Source organism: Gavia stellata, chromosome 18 (genome assembly GCF_030936135.1).
Source record: "Gavia stellata isolate bGavSte3 chromosome 18, bGavSte3.hap2, whole genome shotgun sequence".
Taxonomy (NCBI): Eukaryota; Metazoa; Chordata; class Aves; order Gaviiformes; family Gaviidae; genus Gavia; species Gavia stellata.
In genome coordinates this window covers 3,812,118-3,835,636 of record NC_082611.1, presented here as the reverse complement: position 1 = coordinate 3,835,636, position 23,519 = coordinate 3,812,118, and the positions used below count along the sequence as shown (strand labels likewise).

The 23,519-nt window shown below is 56.9% G+C and overlaps 2 protein-coding genes across 3 annotated transcripts; one reads left to right on the top strand and one right to left on the bottom strand.

Moving 5' to 3' along the window:
* Positions 1 to 11,895: 11,895 nt before the first annotated feature.
* Positions 11,896 to 15,876, top strand: MED9 (mediator complex subunit 9). The gene is made up of 2 exons (XM_059826537.1): positions 11,896 to 12,041; positions 15,449 to 15,876. The coding sequence occupies exons 1-2, from the start codon at positions 11,896 to 11,898 to the stop codon at positions 15,663 to 15,665; spliced, it is 363 nt and encodes a 120-aa protein (XP_059682520.1). The 3' UTR covers positions 15,666 to 15,876.
* Positions 15,877 to 18,375: 2,499 nt separating this feature from the next.
* On the bottom strand, positions 18,376 to 20,143 carry RASD1 (ras related dexamethasone induced 1). Of its 2 annotated transcripts, none has more exons than XM_059826473.1 (2): positions 19,792 to 20,143; positions 18,376 to 19,516 (listed from the first exon to the last, which is right to left on the bottom strand). In XM_059826473.1, the coding sequence occupies exons 1-2, from the start codon at positions 20,075 to 20,077 to the stop codon at positions 18,966 to 18,968; spliced, it is 837 nt and encodes a 278-aa protein (XP_059682456.1). In that variant the 5' UTR covers positions 20,078 to 20,143; the 3' UTR covers positions 18,376 to 18,965. The 2 variants fall into 2 exon arrangements, with proteins under 2 accessions (XP_059682456.1, XP_059682457.1); XM_059826474.1 differs by having other exon boundaries at positions 19,158 to 19,433.
* Positions 20,144 to 23,519: the final 3,376 nt, after the last annotated feature.

Genomic DNA, 23,519 nt, shown 5'->3' with positions numbered 1-23,519 from the left:
TTGCTCGTGGCTGGATGCGGGGCTCAACCCCATTTTTCCCTGTGCAATGGGCATAAGCATGGCCTTGCTGCAAGTCACAGCCGCTCCCTGCCCTCCTGTCCCCAGCTGCGTCCCTGCAGCACAGTCTGGTGTCACTTGCCAGGGGCTGCTTGGTGGCTACAAGCCGGGTTTTAGGGGTGAGACAAGGTGGGGGCACCTGCATTCCTCGTACGCTGGTTTTCTAGTTCAGTGCTCTGCACCACCGAGGGCAACAGTCATGTTTTGCATCAAGCAGCGGCACAAACTCCCTGACCTCCCCGGGGCTCACCGGGCACATGAGCCGCAACAAGAGCCGGTGGGGTTTCCAGCTGAAGGCTGTCCCTTCACGAGAGCCGCTTGTCCCCACCGGTGGCCCCATGGGAGCACCCCCAGCCAGCCTGGCAGCAGGAGAGGACGGTGAGAGCTTTGGGCTCTGCCGCCGAAGGACGAAATGGGAATGGTGCAAGGGTGCAGCGAGGCCGCTCAGGGTGTCAGGACGCAGCCTCCCCCCCACTGCCGACAGCCAGGATGCGGTAACATCCCAGGAACAGCCCGAAGGTCCCGTCCCAGCTCCCAAACTGAAAACAAAAGTGCGTCTTGTTCCCGTCGTGTTTTCAAAGCCAGAAAGGTCGGGGCCACAAGAGCCCTGCCAGGCTGGGCGGCACTGCCAGCTCCCGCCGCCCGCCCCGACCTCGGCACACGCGGGACCGACACGTGCCACTGCTCCTGCCCAGCCGCACGGCTCCCTGCCGGCAGCGCCGGGCTGGCGAGAGCCTTCCTGAAAGCCCACGTTTGGAGAATCTTGCACGCAAGTTCATGCTCTCGTTCCTGCTCCCTGCCAGAGGGAAGGGGCGTGGGAATGCCGTGTCCAGGGGGACCACACCATGGACTCCCTCTTCCCAGCATGGCCCTGAAGCCCCCAAAGCCCCGCTGCAAAACACCATCAGCTCTCGGGATCTGCCCTGCCACCATGAAGGGATTTCCTAATTCACCTTCAATCCCCTAAGCCCCAAGAAGTCTCGTTCTCATTAGACGGGGCCATTGTTAGAGGGGCCAGTGCCGCCGGCTTCGAGGGCTTTGTGGGAAGCCTTCTTGCTGGGTTGGGTGGGGGAGAAATGCAAAGGATTCCTACGGCAGGAAGAGCGGCATGGCCCTGCCATCACCACGTCAGGCTCTGAACTATCCCCCTCGTCCCCATGCTCGGTGCCTGCATGCACTGCCGCCTGCTCAGCGGAGATTATTAGCAGAGAAAATCATTAGGCACAGTGCCGGGAGCTCAAGGGACAGGCGAGCACCTCTGTCACTTGGAAATCAATCCCAGCCACCCGCCCAAGCTGAGTTTTCCTTCCAGCCTGGCTCGAAGCAAGAGCAGCTTCTCTCCATCAGGGAGGAGGAGGAGTTCCAACCGGGGCGGATACTGGTCCTGCTCCAGCCTTGAGTCCTGGACGGCTGCTCCCGGCCTGGGGCTCTGCGGGACTCGCCACTCTCCGGATCCCAGAGCAAACGGCTGCGTTTTGCCCATGGACTGGGACCAGCCTCCGCAGCCAGGAGGTGGCTGAGCCCTGCGAGGAAAATCCTCCACGAGGGCCCTGGGGAGAAGGCAGGGATGGGCTTCGGAGCCAGAAAGTGGAGGAGGCTGGGAGGATGTTGCGGAGGGGCATCACGACCTGCTTATCCCCTCGCTATCCAGGAGTGGAGAGGGTACAGGGAGCTCCGGGCTGAGCAGGCAGAGCCGTTTGCACACCATGATATTATTATTATTAGGGACAGTTGCCCTGCCTGACCCTGCAGCAAGCAGAGCGCTTTCGGGGACCCTGTTGTGCAGGGAGCAGCGTACCCGACAGCCGCAACTCTCCCTCCGAGCACCCTATGTCCCCAAGGCAGCTTTGGCATTCGTGCTGACTCAAGCCAACAGTGTATTGACATTCGCTTTGACCTTTCGAATCACAAGGATGTTCTGTCCTTCCTGGCCAAGTACAGCTTGGATACCCTGTGGGTGGATTATACTGTATATACAGTGGCTGCAAATACAGAGCTGGCAGAAGAGAAGCGTGTTTGTGTGCTTGCAGGGGTGCGGCGGTGGTGGGATGAGAGCGAAGAGCTGCTGCCAGCGCACGGGTTTCCTCCCAGGATGCCCGAGCGGATGCAGCACACCAAGGGAGGATGGGGATGGTGGCAGGAGAAATGCCAGCGGCTGGTTTGGTGGGGGGGAGAAGGGATCCTGCAAAAGTGGGAGCCACAGCCTGACCCTCCAGCAGCCACCCCTCACCGCCAGCTCCAGAGGCTGCTCCCGGCTCCCTGCCTTTCACATCCTCCGGCTAATTATGCCTTTTGTTTTGAGAGAACATGGAGAACTGCAATTAAGAAGCAACGTGCACAAATCCGCCACGGGGTCCCAGCTGGATCACGGGGACGGTGCCTGCCCTCCCACCCCCCCCAAAACCGCCCTCTGGGCAGTGGCAGAAGCTGTTTCAGTACAAAACCTACCCTAGCCCCAAACACTCGAGCTGATACGAAAGGCAGCGCATTGCAATTCCCAAAGGTGTAACATACAGTCACCGACAGAACAAGCTCATGGCACTGAATTAGCATCTTCCCTTCCCGAGCATGGCCCGTGCCCTGGCACATACCAAACCCTGTGCCCTGGGATGGTAACCCTGGCAGCAAGCGGGGCTGAGAGTGGGGTGTGGGTTGCACGGGGTTGGGGGGAGCCGTCCCCATCACCCCTTCCCCTCACAGCCCCTGGGAGCTGGAGGGGGTCCCTGGGCAGGGCTGCCTCCTCCCTGCCCTCTGCAGCCAGAGGGTTTTGGCAGAGGGCTCCCACGCGGCTCTCCCCAAGCCCTGCCAGCAAGCAGGCTTTGCTGCGTGGCCGGCTCCATCCAAGGCTGTCCCAGCCCAGATCCGGCCACCCCGCAGCCCCGTGGCGCCAGGGAGGCTGACGGCTTCATGCTCCCAGCCCAGATGTGCCGCTTATCTCTCCCCTCTCTTGCCCTGAGATGTTTTTTCCTCTCTCTCCTTTCCCAGCCAGCTCGTAGGACTCTTGTCTCAAGCCCCGAATCACCCTTTCCCAAGGCATGCTCAGCAGCATCCATTGCAAACCCGTTTCCAGGGGCTTGTGTACAGCATTAGAGGCACGACTGACAACCTGGCAGGAAAGCCTTTTTGCCTTACATCTTTATGCCACATTGATGTCTCCAAGCCCCTTCCAGCAGCCAAGGCAGAGTATGGCAAAGGCAGCTTGGCCGCAGTCACAGGGCGTATGTGGCAGAGCACGGCCCCCGATGCCCAGCATCACCTCCTTGCCGCTGGGCCATGGCCATGCAACCTCCAGAGCACGGAAGGGAAAAATGGTGTTTGAAAGCTTCTGCAAGCCCGAGGAGCCTGGAGGGTTAACTTGAGGCGTGCTGCTCTGAGAGCACGGTTTGCATTTGACAGTCGGCTGCAGCCTCCTGGTTTGTGGAAAATATATAAAAAGCAAGTGAGGTGCAGAGCCCAAGGCTGGGCTGGGAGCCATGGGATGGGATGGGATGGGATGGGATGGGATGGGATGGGATGGGATGGGATGGGATGGGATGGGATGGGACAGACGGGATGGACAGCCTCTGCTGATGCTGCCCCAAAACTGCATGTTTGTGAGCATGAGCGGAGCAGCGATCCCGCAGCTGGCTACTCAATACATCCTGTGGCACCGAGCAATTACCAGCAGCCATGCCAGGTGCTGGATGGGGTGCAGGGAGCGAAGCACCGTGCTCTCGGCTTGCTCAAATGCTTGCTCCTGCTGCCAAGCGAGCCTCGTGCATCAGAGCAGCCTCGGCCGTGGTCGGCCCTGTGTAGGAGGTGGCGGGTTCCTGGGTCTTGCAGAGCGCTTGTTGGTGGAGGAGAAATCAATGCCCAGTCAGGGGTTTCTGCCGCGTGGCTGGTTCATCCGCCCCATCGCCCGGGGGGAGAGGGTGACGTTCACTGCAGTCCCAGCCCGGGCCGCGTGTCTCACCAGCATGGAGTGGGTCTGCCCAGTGCAACAGCATGGGGAGGCTGTGGCAAGCCCTGCTGTCTGCAACAGCATCACCCAAAAGGAGGGGCACCACGGGACCAAGAGCAACGTGGCGTGTTTGAGAACACACACAGCTCGTTACACCGAGCAGTGGCTGTGCGCTGTAAAGGCGATTCCTTCCTAGCTTGGTTTCTAAGGGGAGTAGGTTTCTGTCTGCTCATCTGCCAGCTCCCCCCTGCAATTGTCTGGTTTATGAGCCTGTTAGCTAGTTTAAAACATTATAAAATTTAGCAAAGGGAAGAAGAGGGGGACCTCAGAGATCCCCCATCCTCCGGAGCTCATGGCCACCAGTGCCTGTGCAAAGGTGGGGTTCAAACCGCAGCCCTCACTGGGGGAAGGCTGGAGCAGGAGCCCACCGGGTCAGCCGGGAAATGGGCCCGCAGCTTCCCGGTGAGGGAGTAGCTCTGTGCGCGCACACACACACACACACATGTGTGTTTGCACGGGTGTGCATGCCTGCATGCACCTATGCTTGTGTGCATCCATACGTGTGCATGCCTACCCGTGTGCACGTGCGTTTCCAGCCCCCTGTGTCCCACGGGAACAATGTCATGTCTGGGTGGGAGAAACTCCTTGGGGATTTGGCCGTGTTTCATCAGCACACCGAAAATCCCACAGCTGCATGCCCTCATGCGCAGGCTGCTCCATGGGAATAGTCCCTGGCCGGTGCCTTGTCCCAAAGCACGCTCGCAAACCGGCGCTGCTGTCAGTGGGGGCTCGGTGCGGGGGCTTTGCTTCAGGTGGCCGGATCCAGCCTGGTTCAGCCTTTCCCAGCCCAGAGGAGCCGCTTTCCGCCCCTAAAATAGCAACTCAGATGATGCTCTCGGCAGCTGGGGATGATGATGCAAAATGCTCATTATCCAGCAGGAACAATTAGACTTATGGCAATTATCTTTGCAGTTGCTGAGAGATGCCGGTACAGGCCGGCCGGCAGCCAGCTCCCAGTGTAATCCCTGGGCAGGAGAAATGTGGCACCCAGCTTTGCCAGGAGCTGCCATTGCCATGGAGGAAGAGCAAAACACAGCGGGAGCATCCGAAGAGCCTCGTGCAGTGCCAGGGGGGCCGGATTTGCACAAGAGTAAGAGCAAGGATGGGCAAGTGTTTATCGGAGAGCCGAATGCCCCTCTCTAATGATATTTGTTTGCATTTGGATTAATGATGAAATGGGCTGAGCCACACTGGGTTTAGATGACGGTGTTATGGACTGAATTGCTTCACGTGATGCTCTGGCCTCCCTCTCCGCCGGCTGCTGTTGTGCGAGAAGTCAGGCTGAGCTCAGCTTTATCCACAAGGTAGAGATGGGCAAAAGCTGGCTCCAGGCTGGATCGAGCCATGGGCGCCCAATGGTCACCGAGCCGGGCAGCGGCTGCTGAGCTGGGCTTTAGGGCACATTCCTTTGGGGGAAAAAGTCAGGCTTCTGGCTGAGAAATGCCCATGGGGTAAAGGCATAAAGGACAACTTCACTCATTTCTCAAGTCAGAACCACAATGAGGGTTTTTCTTTTCCCCCTTGACATTGTTTGAAAACCTTATTTTGACACTGCTAGAATGAAGCAAGCCTTGCTCCCCGCCAGCTGCTCGGAGCCAAAACCCCAAACCAATCCCAGCCCGATAAACAACTCCTCCTTGGATAAGTCAGACTGCGGCTGGGATGGTGAGAAAGCTTTGGGGCAGGATGGACGTGGCTGAGCACCGGATCGCCAGCTGATGCCGGAGAGGCAGCTGGGAGCGAGGGAGTGGGAGCTGGAGGGATGCGGGGAGCCCGCTCTAGGAAAACCCAGGCCATTTTCCATTGCAAACTTTATCTGAGGCAAGCATGCCACCACATCCTGGCCTTGTTTGTGCTGCAAGAGCCAGCAAAATTCCCAGGAAAGCTTAGCTACCTGGTCAGCAAAACCTCTCTGATACGCTTTGTTTATTAGCGGCTAAACATTAAACCCTTGGCAAACAGGGCTCCCTGGGGCCCGGGATGTGTGACCGTGGCAAGCCGCCCTGCGGGCTGCCAGCCCCGAAAACGGGCGAGTGCTGCCGGCACGGCCGAGGAGGGGGCAGGCTGCCCCGGGCGGGGGGACGGCAACACCACCCCGGGGCTCCGGGCTCAGCTGCGGTGGCCAAAGGGAGCCCAGGGCTGGGAGGAGGAGGCAGGCTCACCAAAATGCTGCTCCCGCGGTGGCTGCGGCCCTGCAGAAATGCACCTTTCCCCAGGTCAGGAGAAGGATTAAACAGTTTCTCACTGGAGCTGGATGGAGACGACTTCAATCTCCCAGCGCCTTGATTTGCAAGAGAGATGTGTCTCCCACGACGCCAGCGCTGCCCCAGAAACCCACTGCTCTGGCATATAAAACTGTATTCTTCAAGGACACCTGATTCATCTTGCAAAGCCCATGTAAAATTTGTCTGTTTTCAGTAATTAGGCCAATTATAGCAAAATGGTATTTGCAATTTGAGCAGAGGACAGGCTAAAACCTTAACCTGACGCCTTTTCAGTGGTGCCAAAACAAAGTCCAAACAAAGCTCCTTTCCTCTCCCCCTGCATTAAGTAACCAAAGAGCAACATTTTGATGTGCTGAAACATCAGGTAATAGCTTTTCCTGCCACACTTGAAGGGAACCTGACAAACACACAAACAAAGCCTGACCCACTTTAGCAGAACAAGAACTACACCAAGAAAGGGAGCGGGGATTTCAATAAAGTCCTTAATGCGGCCCCTGCGAGTCTCTGCTTACATGCATCCAGATCAATTTATCTCAACAAGTCTGTCCTCTGAACAGAGCGAGCTGTGAAACCTGCCCCATGCCCATGCGCCAGGCAGCGCTGCTCTGGGACCCACGGATGCATGAGCACAGGGATGCACACAGGGATGGGCACAGGGATGCACAGAGGGATGCGCACACAGAGGGATGCACACAGGGATGCGTGTGCCCAGGGATGCACACGTACGTGCTGTCCCACTCCAGCACCTTCCCAATGCACAGGGTGTGTATCCAGGGGCTCAGGAAAACAATCCTTGCCCAGGCCGGGTGCTGGGCACCGGTGCAGGCTCTTGCAGCATTGCTTCAAGCCCATGATTACGTATCGAGAGCGCAAACACCGCTGCCTCGTGTGTTTTGTGGCACGTGTTTTGTGGCTAACTCATTATTTGTAAATAATGGCAGGGACGTTGCTGAGTCACCCGCTGTGGGTGGGAACCAGCAGGGATCCGGGGCTGGTTTTGTCCTGCGGTAACAAGGGCACTTCCCTCTGCAGGGCTAGGTTTCCTTAGGGACACCCCAAAATCACACTCCAAGCTCCTGCAAGGAGAGTTTCAACCCTTTGCACTGGGTGGAAACTGAGGCTGGGAGTGCTGGAGCCCGGCTCTGGGATGACGTGGTGGGACCCTGTGGGGACTGGTGGCTCCCAGGACCCACCACCCAGGAATGCCCCACGGGCAGAGCGTTGCCTGACGGAGAGGGCAAGCTTCGGAGACGCTTGCGCCCGGAGATGGGCCAGGCTGGGGGCTGTGGCTGATCTGCCTGCGTGTTTTCCTGGATCCATGTTTCTGTGTAGCTGACCTTGCGCAAGAAGCCCTCCGTGCTCCCCTTGCCCACGCACTGGCTTGGGTGCCTCCCCCGGGGTGGCACACAGCCTGGGTCGGCCCCCGTGTTTGCTCAACGGTGGGGTGGCATCAGCGAGCATCACGAGATTGCTGGACACTCCCTGTGCCCTTGAATTGTCCCCATTCTCCCCTCGAGGCTCTGTGCACCGAAGCACTGGCCTTCGTGGCCAGGCCAATGCCCTGCAGCTCCGACACCCAAGTCGGAGCTACAAGCAGCTTGGCCAAACCTCCTGTGCCACCTCTTGTCCCAGGCTCTGTCCTGTATGCCGGGCTCCCTGGGAGAGGCAGCCACTCTCCTGGAGGACAGCATCTCCCTGGCCATGGGACGATGGCCCTCCTACCCACGGCAGCCCCGGGACGGGGCCCTGCAGGGGTTCCCCAGCAGCCGGCAGCTCTGCCAAAGCAGGGTGAGCTCCGGGAGGCACCGGGGTGCTTTGGATGCCTTTGGTGCTGCTTGTTGACACCAGCTGGATCTTAAATCCCAACGGCACTCAGGGCACCAGCAGCTCTGGGAGCACGTGGTGGCACAGGGCTGCGTGTCTGGGGGTAGCCAGACCTCCCGGGCCTAAATCTCTCTGGCTAAATCATTGCTTCGAAGGATGAAGCTCAGCTTATGACCCTGCCATTCCCATCAGCACCTCCGAGGAGCCAGGGAAACCAGGGCCCTGAAATGGTCCCTGAATGATGCCAGGGGTCAAGATGAGGAAGAGCCTGAGGCCAAATTCCCATCTGGTCAAAATTAGGGGGATCTTGGCCAGGAACCCAAGCATTTGCACTATCACAGCCATGACCTAACAAAAAGGGCCAACATTTCTGTGCTGATGACCACAGCCAAGGGCTGGAGCTGTAACCTGTCATTCCTATCGCCCTGTCCCAGCTGGCCACAACCCTGACACCACCTTCCCAACTTAGCAATACAGACTTAACCCACCACGGCAGCTTAGCAAGACTTAAATAGAAAATTCAGGCTGATGATGCAGCGCATGGGCAGGAGGAAGAGATAAAGTTCAACCTGGTGATAGCCATATAGTAAAAAATGATAACAGAGCTGGTGGTAACAGCACAACAAGCTCCAGATGGTCCGGCAGCGAGAAGCGGAGCCCAGTGAAATGGCAGACCATCAATATAAAAACATGAAGTCATTGTAAGGAAATGGTGAAAGGGACAGAGTCACCTGGGTCTGAATTAAATAACTGGTGGTAAATCCCTCAAAAGTTACCTTTGGAAGCAGACAAGAGATGCGATTTGTATAGAAGTGACAGGAAAAAAAGAGTAACATTGGTATCATAAAGGAAACAGGCAATAACAAAAGAGGCTCTGGATACGGATTATTTGATCAGCTGGTTTTTAGGATAATGGATTAATCAAATGTTTGGGTGAGCAACGAGCGTACGTGATGGCTTTAAGATGTGGGAGATGAGGTGATTTGGAGACATTTGCACACTTCAGAAACTGGCTATCCAGCAAGTGAATTATACAAAGAGCCACAATCAAATGCACACTGAGCAAAAACAGGTCGATCGTTTGCACTTCAGGTTTATTACCAAATCCAGGGGGAAAATTACTCTCTTCATTCAACACTAAGCACCTTTGTTCATGCTTTAGCTGCCTCACTAGGAGTTCTCATAAGTTATTCATTCAAGTCCTTTTGCTGAGGATCTGACAGTGGGTGAAGAAATCCAGACTGGAAATTAGGAAGAACTGCAGACCAATACCAGCTCCACATGAGAACAGCGGATGGTCAGACACAGCCCTTCCGTCCGAGATGGAGACACTGACAGGACTGCAAAGCGATGTGGAGGGGGAAGACTGCATTGGTGGTGATGTCTGTTAGGAACTGCATTACAAGGACGTAACCCAGGTCATCAAATAGTCACCGTATGGGGACAAGGGTCTCACAGCTGGGAGCTCCACAAGGGCAGGTGAAGGTTAGGGCACACCAGCACTGCTCCTCAGCTGAGGTCAACACTTGTCTCCGTGCCCAAAAGCACGTCTCCTCTTCCCTTCATGACCTGTCAGCTGGGTCTCACCTCTCCCTCCAGTCCACACCAGGGATACGGACACACCATCATGGTATAGACAACAGCTCTACTGTGCCCCTCGCACAGGTTGACGCTCAAATGGTGAACACAGAGTCTCATCCAACCAATTCACCAGCATCTTCAGTGACGGAGGAGCCTGTTGAACCACAACCCTACTGCAAAACATCTTCAGTCTTCCCTGGAGTTGCCATGAGACATGACAAGCCCCAAAGACAGAGACGGGTCACCTGAGGGAGCTGGAGGAACTGTTTCCATGAGAAAGGGAAGGCAAGAGGCAGGGACAGGGAGGAACACCAACTAGATAAAGCTGTGTGTTCCAGCTGCTGTAGGAACACGACCCAAAATGGGAACTGAATGGCACAAAGAAATGCTGATTGACAGCGCTTTAGGTACGGCTGAATAGTATCTGCGTGTTGTCACCTGCTCTAACGACTGCCTGACTCACCCATCAGAGGCAGCCGTCCAGAAGCATAGCAATTAGCCGCCCTCCTCCATAAAGTCAAGGGGAGAGTTAAAACCAGCACAGTACAGAGGAAAGTGTCCCCCACGGAGCCTGAATCAAGTCTCGCTTTAGCAACAGCCCATAAAAAGCGACAGAAATGAACCCCTCGGCTCAGCCCCACGCAAAGGACGCAGCATCCTGTACCTCCTGCTTGGCTCACGCAAGGACCATAAATACCACCAGCCTCCCCACAGGGATCTGCTCCACAGGAGCTGGGCTCCCCCTGCTCCTTCGCACATTCCAGTATCAGTGCCCAAGCCGGGATCTATTCCTGACGGTAGGAACAAAGTGAGCGATTGCATCTGCTATATTTAGAGCAAGCAGTCAATACTGCATGTGTCTAAATGGTTACCAGCGTTCTTATTTGATATATAAATAGCCTCTGTTTGCTTTTCAAAAGAAATTGGTTTAAAAAAGAAAATTGCCTTCCCAGTCATCCTCAGCCCATAACTGTTGAGCAGGGGGGCTCAATACTTCAGATGAAAAATTAAATTATGCATTTTCTCCAAGCCAACACAGGAAGAAAAACTTCTGACTGTGGCTGCGATCTTTTGTGTTGATAGAGGGGTTTAAACACAGCAGCAGCAGTTTGCTGAAGTTAATTCTGAGGCTGTTTGGTGCAGAGGGGCATCATCCTCCATCTCCCCACCTTGACCACATGCCATCTCAAGCTGCCTCTTCCACCCGCAGGTCAGTCATGCCAGAGCCCCATTTTTTCACCCTCTCCCAGCTTCACAGCGGTCTCAGCCCTGACACCAGATTTCTGTCTCTCTTCCTCCAGATTCGTCCAGTTCCCAGCCCAGGCTCTCAGCCAACGCTCCAGCTTGCTTTCCCTCCGACTGATGTCAGCCGTGCTTCCTCCCTCGGGCCTGGTCCCACGTAAGCATCCGTTTTTAAGGCATTACAAAGACCATGTCCCCGTCACTCAGCCCCCTCAACATATTGTCCCCAGTTGCATTAAACTAAGAACACCAACTCATGAAAAAACATGGCGGGAAGGTGGGATCTAGAAGAGACAGTAAAACCCTGCCGTGGTTATTGATTTAACACAGAGTAACCCAATTTCTCCCCTAAGATTTGGCACAAAAGGGAGGGATGCACACAGGCTTGGGACACTGATCTGAGCCCACCGAGGGACTGGGAGGTGCCGCCAGGCCAGCGCGGGATGGTTCCTGGGACCCCTTCTCCTCGCTCTGCCCTGGGGGTGCGGGACCCCACGCTCTGTCCTTCCTCTGACCTCCCACCTCCTGTGCGGAGCTCGGTCCCGCGTGGGGCAATGCGCCAGCGGGGTGCATGGGGCTTGGGTGGGAGGGGGGATTGCTGGGGGTTGCAGGGGCATGGCCCAAGCTCAGGCCCAGCCCCAGTCCTGGCCCCAGCTCAGGCCCAGGCCCAGGCCCGGGCCAAACCCTAGCCCCAACCTCAGCTCAGCCCCAGCCCTGACCGTGGCCCAGCCTCAGGCCCTGGTGCAGGCCCAGGCCCAAGCTCAGGCCCAAGCTCGGGGGAAGGCCCAGCCCAGGCCCCGGCACAGGCCTAGACCCAGGCCCAAGCTGAGGGGAAGGCCCAGGCCAGGCCCCGGAGCAGGCCCAGCACAGGCCCCGGCGCAGGCGGCTGCCGGGGCGGGGCGGGGCGGCCGAGCTCCGCCCCGCACCGTCACTGCGCGGCGCCGCGGCCGCCGGTCGGGGTCCGCCATGGCCTCGGGGGGCGCCGCCGCCCGCGCCGCCGAGGAGCCGCCGCCGCCCGAGCCGCCCGCCGAGCAGAAGCCGCCGCCGCTGCCGCCGCCGCCCGCGCAGGAGGAGTTCTCCTTCCTGCCGCTCGTCCACGACATCATCAAATGGTAACGGCGGCCACGGCCACCGGCCGCACCGCGGGGCGCCGGCACCGGGCCTCTCCCCCCGGCCCCGCCGGGACCGGGCCCCCCGCGCCGGGCACCGCATGGCAGGAGGTGCCCTGCAGCGGGCCCGGCCCGGGTACCTCCTCCCTGCTCCAGCCACTCCCCTCTGATGATGCTGTCTGACCCCCGGCGCCCTCGGGGTGCCCTGGGTGGGGAGCAGGGCTGAGGGGTCCCCCCTGTAATGATGCTTTCCCACCCACAGCGTCCTCAGGGTGCCCTGGACAGGGTGTGGGGCAGGGGGATCCCCCTCTGAGGATGTTCTCCAGCCCTCAACATCCCGGGGGTGCCCTGGCTGGGGAGCAGGACAATGGGATCCTCCTCCTAATTACGCTCTCCAACCACCAACCTCCTCGGGGTGCCCTGGATGGGGAGCAGGGCAATGGGGTCACCCCTCTAGTGATGCTCTCCAACTTCCCAGCATCTCCTTCGCCCTTTTTCTCCCAGCAATAGTTCCTGGGAAGAGTGTCAGAGGGAGCTGGCGCAGCCCCAAGTGCATCTCCGCTCTGAGTCACGCCAATACCTGGGTGGTGTTCGGGTCACCCGGGCAGCGCAGGTGCTCCGATGGCCCGGGTACACTGCCCCACCATTAACACCCCGGAGCAGGAGCGTTGTACTTGCGCAGGGTTATTGCTCCGGGTGACTGCACTGTTTGGCTGATAACAGCCTCAGAAAGTACAGACAGTGCTGGGGCAGGAATGCAGCCCGTTTCTGGGGAGGTGTAAAAAGGAGGATGACTTCTGCAGTGGTACAGGTTAAATTGTTCTCTTCCCGGTTCCAGATCAGTACTGTAGGGGTAAAAGGCACTTGTACAAGGCTCCTGAGAACTGGGATGTTTCTGGCCCAGGATGACCCCTTCAGAGATGCTTGTCTGAGGTCCTGGTAGGGGCATGGCTCTGCCATGAACATCCATCCAGACGGGCTCCGTGCTCTCACCTTGGCACACTGCGAGACAAGACAGAGGGCATGGGAAGCATGAATTCCCTTGTTACTGGTTGTGGGCCTGGCTGCCCTTTCCCTGTGCACTTATTTAGGAGCTGAGGCTGGTTTGTGTCCTGCTGATGTTTCACTTTTATCAAGCACACCTGAACGGTGAGAGAGGTTTACCCTTAATGACTCTGCAGCCTGAGAGCTATGGCAAGGAAGGACTGAATACCCCCTGACACGCCGGTCCGGATACAGAACGGGCATTAGAACGCAAGCCTTCTGATTTCCCTCAGTCTTCCCATTGTGCTGGAGGTGGGAGTTGCCCCCAACCTCGATTCTGTCTGATCTGTCCAGACCACACAAATGAGGCTAAGCCCATTGCCAGGTATATAGGCAAAGTGGGCAGTAGCCATGGACTGAGACCTCCCAGATTCCTTTATGTCATCAAGCAGGTCATGGTGACCCACAGATGACAGTCCCTAGGATATCTTGTGCCCTGTCCCACTGAGCCACCCACTCCCACTACCCAGCTACCTCCCTCGGCTTCGCACACGGCATTTCCTGGGTGGCTTCAGCAGATGTAGGTATGCTGAACAGTGCTGCAGACGGGTAGGACCACAGAGGCAAGCAGTGGAATGTGTTGCCTCATGTCCCTGACAGATGGCAAACATATTATCCTTTAGCACTGCTGCTAGTCGCAGAGCCCAGCCCTGCTGTTTTGATACTGACTTGGCCATGAAGACACATCTCCAAGGTGACTCTACGCTCGGGTGCGAGGATATATCACATAAATTTGCTTACATTGGAGGACACGTGCTCTTTCCTGTTGTTTGGGTCCCGAGAAAGTTTTCCCAAGCAGGGCTTGCTGGTATTTTCACCCTTGTACAGTCAAATGGCATCACTGCTGAGGTCCCAGCACGTGACTCCGCCAACGGTGGGTCGTGCTGGTGTAATGAAGAACGCTGTGCCTGAAGGGAGGTCTTGCGTGCGGTCCGTCGGCACGGGCTGTGGTTGGACGTTGCATTGAATTCTGTGTTAGCGCAGGCAGCTGCAGTCTCTTCCCACAGCTCCTCACCCCTGCCTCAAAGAGGGAGTCACTTCAGTGGCTCGATCCAGCAGGAAAACCACCCATCAGAAAAAAAATCCACAAACCTGAAATAATTATTCCTTTGGATCAACCAACCGGACAGGCAGCCATCAGTTCTCTATGTGTGGGGAAGGGAACGAGACTTGGGGAGACCTGGTGCGGGGAGGATGTCCCTCGCAAAGCCAGCCTGCAGCTGTCATAGATTCAAGGCAGTGTCAACCCATCCTTCCCCAGATGTGCCATGGGGCTGTGTGTGTGCCTGTATTTTTCCACTGCCAACCTGACCGTGAATGCCTGCATAATGGGGATACATTATAGTACCAGCTGCAGTTTTATTTAGAAGGGAGTAATGAATATTTTGTTCCAACAGGGTTTTTAAATGAACGGGGACCATCTGGTTAAAAGTTTTGCTCTCAGCTATGTCATGATTCCCCAAAGTTATAATCGAGCACCTCTCTGCCCTGGTCATGCCAAGCGGATTTATTTTTAGGTCTGGCTATTGAACAGGCTCCCAGTTTTCAAAGACCGTTAGAATCCCGCTCTCGTTATTAACAGGCGCCCTGGAAGGGGGGACTTGCTTTTGCCTGGAATTGGTAAAACTTCTCGCTGGTGCTAACAAAGCTGAGGCAGATACTAATGAAGGTTTGAGGGCAGACGCTGCCTCAGACAACACTGATCCTTGAAAAGCACAGAGCTGGCTGCAGAACCAATTGTGCTGCTCTTAAAACAACAAAAAAAAAAGCTGTCGCTTCTCTTTTATTAGGTATACATCCCCAGAGAGTCGCTTTAAAGCTCCAAAGTACCGTTTTCTCTGCCATTGGATACTCTCTGATACTTTGGGGAGCAGTTTCTATTTTCCGCTGTCAAGCTGTTTGACTGCATTGATTTTTTCTATTACAGCAGCAACAGGTCACAGGTGAGACTGAGATGTTTTTTTCCAGGTACCTACACAGAACACACATATGTAATCTTACCTTCCCCAAAGAGAGATACGGGAGTTCAAACAGAGGGAGAATTTAGCCTGCTCCATGGTAACGTTTTAAAGCTGCAGACCGGCTCCTAACCCGATTGATGGGTCCTGAGGTAACTGGATTATGTGCTGGAAATTAGCAGGAAACTAGTTTGCCCCAGAGGCTACCCAGTCTGTGTATCTATCTGTGTCCATTTTATTGGGATAGGTGAATTAGGTGTGTGTAGCTAGATAACCAAGGCCAAAAGTTTCCTAGTGAATTCCAGTTTAAGCCCTGGTTGTACTGGAAATGACAGTCACCCCCACGGGCTGAAGGGGTGTTTCCAATAGGAGGATTCAACAATGTCTCGATTTTTTTTTCCTCTGCAGCATGGACAAGGACAGCCAGGATGTTCACCAGGTGCTGAATGAACTCAAGAACAAGTTCCAGGAGATGAGGAAGCTCATCAGCTCCATGCCCGGCATCGGTGTGAGTCCAGAGCAGCAGCAGCAGCAGCTGCAGAACCTGCGGGAGCAGGTCCGGACCAAAAATGAACTGCTGCAGAAGTACAAGAGCCTTTGCATGTTTGAAATCCCCAAGGAGTAGAAAGGGCGCAGCTCTGCCCTCCGGGTCCGAGATACCTCCTCTTCTGGCTGAACAGGAGAGAAAAAGGTGTCGGAAGTTTACTTTTCTTTCTCTTACGCTTTTTTGGTCGCATTGCTCTGAAGTTGTGTCTGTGTGGATCACAGGCATGTGACACTGAACCAGAACACTGTGTGCTTCACATGTGATGATTACAGCGGTACGTTCACTTTGATCTGCTGTAGGACTGTGCATTTATACATGCGTCTCTTCTGTTTTCTCTTGGGGTGGGGTTTTTTTTTTTACATTCAAGCAAGCAGGAGACATTATGTTTTCTCCTCGCTAAGGGTCAAAGTACCTGCTGGTTAACTTCAACAAGAAAAAGAGGGCATTTTCTGCAATTTTTTTTCACTTCTGAACTGACACAAGTGGACAGACATCAAAAGGGAGCATAAGAGGGAAGCATGAGCTGTTCGGCGTTGCTCCTGGAAGGGGTCTCTGGGGCACTTTCCAGTTCGTGTGTGTCGAAAGAGGAATGATTGCTTTTAATTACTTTTGTATTTCTCTCTCTCTTTTTAAACAAGCGATGGTTGTGTCTGAGATGAGTAAAGATGTAGAAATGCCAAACTGCCCTTGTTGTGTATTCACTGAGTGGGTGTGGGCTGAGCAGGGGCAGGACTGAGGCAGCACAGAGGACGTGCGTAGCCTGGGCCCAGCTCCTCTGTCTTTACATCGCTTTTTTGGAAGCAGGGTGACTTGGGAGAGCAAAGCAGGGACTGCCAGGGGAGTGGATTTTGGTAGGCTTTGGGTGCGTAAGTCTCCTTGGGCCAGTGCAGCTTGTAGGCAGTACGTTGGGTATCTTGCTCTTAAAATAGAGAAGGGGCAAGCAGAATCAAAACAAAGGGCATAAATGCCAAGAGCTTTTAGTTATTCCATACGTGACGGAAGCCAGGCTCCACAGGACAGGTCAGTTCCACATCCAGAGTGCTCCAGGGGCTTCCCTCAAACACAAGCGTTTGAGTGGCTTGAACATTTGGCAGCGGCTGATGGAAAGCTCTCAAATGTTGTATCGCATTTGGATGGATCTCGGGGCTCGCTGCTCTCTGTCCTCCTGCTGTTAGCTCTTACGGTGGCAGATGACAACCTGGTAAGCAGCACCGCATCTCCCCGACTAACAAAGATGTGCTGGGACCTTGAATCTCACGGTTCTCTGAATTATGCTGAAAGATGGTGCAGGTCAGTAGTGGAACCAGCTAGTGAAATAGAGTATCTGTTGAGAACCGGTGTCCAAAGGCAGGTAGCACTCGTGCCTTCAACAGAAGAGAAGCGAGGTCTGTTTGGGTAGGGTTTTCCTTTCCTAAACCAAAAGGCAAGTAATTCTGCTCGTTGAGAGCTGGGATGGTTGTGACACACCTGTAGCCTAGAGATTACTCTGTCCCCGCTGGGATACTTCACTAGTACTTTCTTTGGGAAGGTGCCAGTGTGTAAACTCTGAGTAAAGCAGAACACCAAGGTAAACAAAGCACAATGTACACTCTTTCTTATTACTGAAACTACCTTTCTGCCAGCCATTGCCTGTCCCAGCTCAATAAATTCTTGTGTCTCATTGCCTGGACAGTGGTTTCCCTTTTTTTGCCAATTGCTGTTCCTGCGAAATCAGGGCATATGCGGAGAAACAACGTGTTTCCAAAGAAACGTCTGGCACTTAACACAGGAACAAGTTAACTCTGTCAACTTGAATCCAAGTTTCAAATGAAACTGAAGCGGTTTGGTTTGCAGTCTCACTCGCCCACCTTAGTTTTGTGGCTTTGATCGAGTTTTTTTGCCATTAATATGTATGAAATGTAGATTTGTTCTGCTGTTTGAGGGGGGAACGGGGGCTGAAAATGAACTGAAACAGAAGCTGGAGCCAGGGAGAGCTGTCCTTTGAAGAGCTTTCCCCTTTCACTTTTAGCAATGGTTACTGTGATTTGTTATTAGGAAGAGATTAAAAACCATCAGATGCAAAGGTGACCTTTCGAGCAAAGTACTTCCTTTACTCATATTGCAAAATAAAAACAATATCCCGGACGGGGCGCAAATGAATCATTCTCTGTTGACATCATTAAAGTGTGCTTAGTTAATCAGGAAAAAGCACGAAACACAATCGGCTCTTTAAACTGAAGTGATGTCAGTTTGCTTGGTTTCAGCCGTGAATGACATGCCAATGCCCGGCGTGTCACGGGGCTGGCAGGATCATAACTCGACGTTAGTGAAGTGAGGAAAGAGTCCTGGCTCGGTTACCCGCTTGAGTAACTAACTCTGTGCGTGGCCCCTCGTTACCCCGTGTGGCAAGAAATCGGCTGCTTGCAGAGACGGAAACCTTTGCACTGGGAGTCGGAGAAAATCGGGGAATAAAGGGATTGAGTTGAGAGGCCGTTTTTAGCACCTCGGAGCTGGGCTCGGGTCTCGGTTTAACAGGATTTGGTTCTGCTACGGGGCCCGGCGAGGAAGCAAAAGCAAAGCCACAGGTGTCGTTTTAAAAAGATTTTATTAATTTGTAGAAAAAATAAAACATCAAGTTTCACCCACGGTAGAAACACTTGACGATTTTTTTTGTTCATGTCAATGACAACCAATACCTACATAAAGTGCCTATTATTTTCTTATTTAAAAAACCCTTCCCACTCCCCCCACCCTCCCCAGATCTTGCAAATCAGACAAGACAAATGTAAACAAGAGTCAGTTTTTTGGTCCATCGGGGCTGTAACTCCGCCATGTCTTTGCAACAGCTTAGGAGTGTCTTCTGCACGTGTTCTGCAGACATAGATGAACACACGACACAGAGCCAGAGTCCGTGCACAGCTTCTCAAGTTAAAAAAAAGAAAACAAACCAATAAAAAAACAACCCCAAAGCCCCAAGCAGGCGCTGGCGGGCCTCTGCCCTCCATCCTGAAGGCAGTGCTCGAGGCTGGGTGGTTTGGGAGGGAAAGAAAAACCAAGGTCTGTGCCCTCCCCGCTCATCCTCCCGCCTGGCCGCCCGGCAGCTCAGCCTTTCCCTGTCTCTCTGCCCGGAGGAGGCTGGTCCCAGTGACTCCCCCCTCCTGCCCTCCAAAGCCTCCCCCTTCGCATCCCTCGCTCCCAAAATGCACCCCCGAGGGAGGGAGCCGATGAAAGCGATCCCTCGGGAGGAGGGGAGGCCAGGGAAGAGGCGACCCCCTCTCTGCCCGGGTGGGTGCCTGCCCACCCTCCTGCCTGCCCAAAGTCAGTTCGGAAACGAGCATCTTTCCCCCCTCCCTTCCTTCCTTCCTTCCTTCTTTCCCGTCGCGGGGCGAGCGGGGGCTCCTAGCTGATCACGCAGCGGTCCTTCTCCTTGCCGTGCCCGCCGCCGATGGCTTTCTCCCGGATGTACATGAGGTCGCTGTGGACGCTGGGTCGCCGGGCGAAGGGGGCCACGATGCCGTACGCCTCCTCCGTGCTGCCCCGGCCCCCTTCTTTCAGCAGCTTTTTGCCTTTCAGCGCCTTCTTGTGCAGGATGTCGCAGTACTGGACCGAGACCTTGCGGTGCAGGTCGGGGCTCATCTCACTGGGCAACTTGGCCATGGCGAAGAGCGCCTGGAACATCTGGTCCAGGCTGCTGTTCTTCTTGGCCGAGATCTCGAAGTAGGCACATTTTTTGGGGTCCCCTCCCACCAGCTGCTCGATCTCCCGGGGCTGCACCTCCCGGTAAAAGTCCCGGTCGCCCTTGTTGCCGCAGATGACCAGGGGCACCTCTATGTTCTCCTTGGTTTTGTTCTTCAGGCACGACTTGGTCTCCAAGATTTGCTGCTTCAGGCGCTGCACCTCCTCAAAGGAGTCCCGGTTGTCCAGGCTGAACACGAGGATGAACACGTCTCCTGGGGACAAAGAGGGAAGGTGAGATGGCTGCAGGGATGGGGACACACACAGAGACCTGCTGCCTAAGTGACCCAGGGAGGGAAGGACCGGGCAGAACCTGGGTCCTGCATCCTCCCACCCACCCCGTGCAGGGAGCAAAGTTGCCCACCCCGTGCACACACAAAATGCCACCTCCCTCCTCCCGGGACTGGAGAAACATCCCCAAACTGGGCAAGAAAGCCTGAAACCTGGCAAGGGAACCCCCACTTCCTCCTGGTGCTCCCCAGCCAAGTACCTGTGAGGATGGAGAGGCGGCGCATGGCTGGGAAGGGGTGGTTGCCCGACGTGTCCAGGATGTCGAGCTGGTAGACCTCGCCGCGGATGCTGTAGAACTTGCGGTGGAAGTCCTCGATGGTGGGCGTGTATTGCTCCTCGAAGCGGCCGGTGAGGAAGCGCGAGACGATGGCTGTCTTGCCCACCTTGGAGGAGCCCAAGATGACCATGCGGTAGCAGTTCTTGGCGGGGATGCTCAGCTCGGCCTTGCTGGGACACATCTTCTTGATCATCGCTGCCAGTTTCATTGAAGCCGGCGAAGGGGCAGCTTGCGCCGAGAGGAAGGAGGAGGAGGAGGAGGAGGAGGAAGGCGATGCCTGCCCGGCTGCTCAGCCCCTCTCCCCTCGCAGGAAAGGCCGGTGTGAGCTCTGCACAGCCGCCGCCGCCACCGCGTTATATGGAGGCGGCAGCGACCGCCCCTCGGCGCGTCACGGCCCGGGGCGGCGGCGGCGGCGGCGGCTGAGTCAGTGCGCGGCTCCGCGCCCGGCCCGCACCCCGCCGCCTCCCCGGTTCGCACTCCCGGGGCTGCGCGGCCCGGGCCCGTTCGCAGCCCGGTTCGCACTCCCGGTCCTGCACCACCGAGTCCCGTTCGCAGCCCGGTTCGCACTCCCGGTGCTGTGCAGCCCGGCCCCGTTCGCAGCCCGGTTCGCACTCCCGGTGCTGTGCAGCCCGGCCCCGTTTGTAGCCCGGTTCGCACTCCCGGTGCTGGGCAGCCCGGCCCCGTTTGTAGCCCGGTTCGCACTCCCGGTTCGCACTCCCGGTGCTGGGCAGCCCGGCCCCGTTTGTAGCCCGGTTCGCACTCCCGGTTCGCACTCCCGGTGCTGGGCAGCCCGGGCCCGTTCGCAGCCCGGTTCGCACTCCCGGTCCTGCACCACCGAGTCCCGTTCGCAGCCCGGTTCGCACTCCCGGTCCTGCACCACCGAGTCCCGTTCGCAGCCCGGTTCGCACTCCCGGTGCTGCGCAGCCCGGCCCCGTTTGCAGCCCGGTTCGCACTCCCGGTTCTGCACAGCCCGGCCCCGTTCGCAGCCCGGTCCGGGCTCCCGGTCCCGTTTGCAAGCCGACCCCTTTGCAGCTCAGCCCGGGGCCCCGGTGCTCTGTATCCGCCCCGCAGCCGCCCCGGGGCTCCGCACGCCCCGCAGCGGGGTCGCCCCGAGCGGGACCCCTTGGCCGGCCGCGCTGGCGGGGCGCAGGGAGCCGGGGCGGGGGGTGCCGGAGGGGGGGGGGTGTCCCATCCCGCTCCCCGGTGTGCTTTGGCTCCGTTTTACACTCGCTCTCGCGGCAGAAGCGGGTGCGCGGGCACCTCGGAAAGACCCGAACGGTGGGTGCGCCTGCAGGCGGGGCAGGGGACGGGAGCAGAGAGACATCTCCGTCCCCGCCGGGGACCGGCAGCCCGGGCCGGAGGCTGCGCCGTGCCCCGCTGAAGGCGGGCTTTGCGCGGCGGCTTTCCCCTTCCCGGCCCCGATCCCGGCCCCGGTCCCGCCGGGCGCGGTGGCCGCTGCAGCGCCGACTCCCCCGCTAGGGGGCAGGCGCGGGCAGGGCCGGCGCAGCGCGGGCAGCGCGGGCAGCGCGGGCAGCGCGGGCAGCGCGGGCAGCGCGGGCAGCGCGGGCAGCGCGGGCAGCGTACTGCCCCGGGCGGGGCTGGGGAGGCTCGGCCTGGGGGCGTGAGCCGCAGCACAGGGCCCTGCAGCCCCCGTGGAGGAGGAGGAAGGATGCTGGCAGGGATGCAGGCGCGGTGCGGGCAGCAGGGTTGCTGCCGGGGCAGGCAGGGTGCGTGAGCGCAGCTGTGCTGCTTGGTCTTGCGGGGTGCTGAGTTGGTGGGTCTCGCTGGAGCGGGACGCACGGGCCGGCCCAGGCAGCCTCCCGGGGCTGCAGCCCGCGGGCAGCGGTGCGGGGCTGAACCCGCCTCTCCCTGAGCCAGCGGCACCCGGGGAAGGGGCAGCGGTGTTGTGCTGAGAGACAGGGCCTGGGGAAAACCAAGCTCCTCATTCACATCAGGCTGATGAGAAAGTCTGAATTAAAAACACCTGCGAGCATCTATTAGCAAAAAACCTCAGCAAAAGGTGATGCTTCAATAAGGTTCGGGATAGCAGAAGCCTCAGCTACAGCTCCGAGAGGGACCTCGGGCACAGCTAGAGCACGCAAATGCTTGGAGCGCAGTGCATTTCATCAGCACCGCTTGGGAAACGGATGCTGCTGAGGTTTTTATCTCCCCCGAGTGTGCTCTCGCACTCGGATATTAATTTAAACGCTGTCCGAAGGTTTATGGAGGAACCGCAATGGTCTGTGGGGTGGGAGCCGCGGTTTAAACAGCCCCATCCCTTCCCGCCGGGAAACGTCCTGCCCGGCAGCAGAGGCACAAGGAGACTTTGGGGAGAGAAAGTGGGACAGTTTCCCATGTTTATTGATCTGTGTGCGAGACAGCGAAGAGATTTAACAGCCGATTACAGAGCACAAATGTATCGCCACCAAAATAACAAAAAGGTCATTTAATTGAAGCGGTTGATGGAAAACAACAGGGGGAATAGGAAGCGCCGACCTCTGGAGGACAGACAAATCGAATATCTCAATTGGTGTTTATCGTTAACCTACAACTATTAGTAGTGCCAGGAACAGGTAAAAATAGCCTGCTTGAAGCCTACTCTTAGGTTAACCGGCTTCAGCAATGGAAAATCCACTTGCTCCCTCTGCCTGGCCACAGCAAAGGCAGAGCACACCACAAGGAGATGCCGCCGGAATCCCGCGGGCTCGGCTCAGGGGTGCGGGGTTGTGACCGGAGCCACCCTGCCGGGGACCCCCCAGGAGCAAGGGCAGGGACCCCGGGCGGGTGTAGGAGAGCTGGCGGCAGTGGGAGCTCCCGGGAAGAGGACGTGGGCACTGCCCATGCTATCCCAGAGCCTGGCTCCTCGCGGCGTCACACAGAGCCTAAAAGGAGGAGGAGCATTACGAGGCATTAGGCTGAGTCCCCCCCAGATCACCTAGAAACTCATCTCCTGCTGGAAGCAGAGCACATTTGCCGGGAGCCGGCTGCCGGTGATGGATGATAAAGGATTCACCTCGCTGCGAGGCAAAGCCTTCCCACGGTTATGACTCTGTTAGAAATCACCACCTATTTCTGACCTGACTGCAAATAGTCTTAAGCAGGGGCAGATAAGATAGCATTTTCCCCCACGGCTGCCGTACTGCCTGCACAGAGTTTGATCCTGCCATTTGTGGGGTGGTTTGCTCCTTGCGTGGTTTTGGAGGATACAGGCTCTTCGCTCGCTCACGCAGCTGCGTGGTACAGCAAGAGCCTCAGGCAGGCTGCTGTGCATGAAACCCAGCGACCGCAGACACCTTTAATGGAATCGAACATCTTCAGCACAGATCATTCCCTGGTTTCTTGTTATTTCTCTCCCTATTTGCACCCTCCCGGGTTTACCACCCACCCGCAAAGCAACAAAACCCGCCCAGCGGCCGCGAGCAAGTGGCTGAGGAAAGGAAATTCCCCGAAAGTCACACAAACATCCCGGTGACAGAACATGCGGCTCCCCAGGGTCCGGCTTGGACGAACTGTGCAAGCAGCAAAATAGAGCTCGCAGCAGCACCAGCCTCTGCAAAAATGTAGGAAGCAAAATGTACCGGGAGGCAGGAGCGTGCATCGTGCCGCCGGCCCAGGGACAGGCGAGCAGGGGGATACTCAGAAAAGAACAA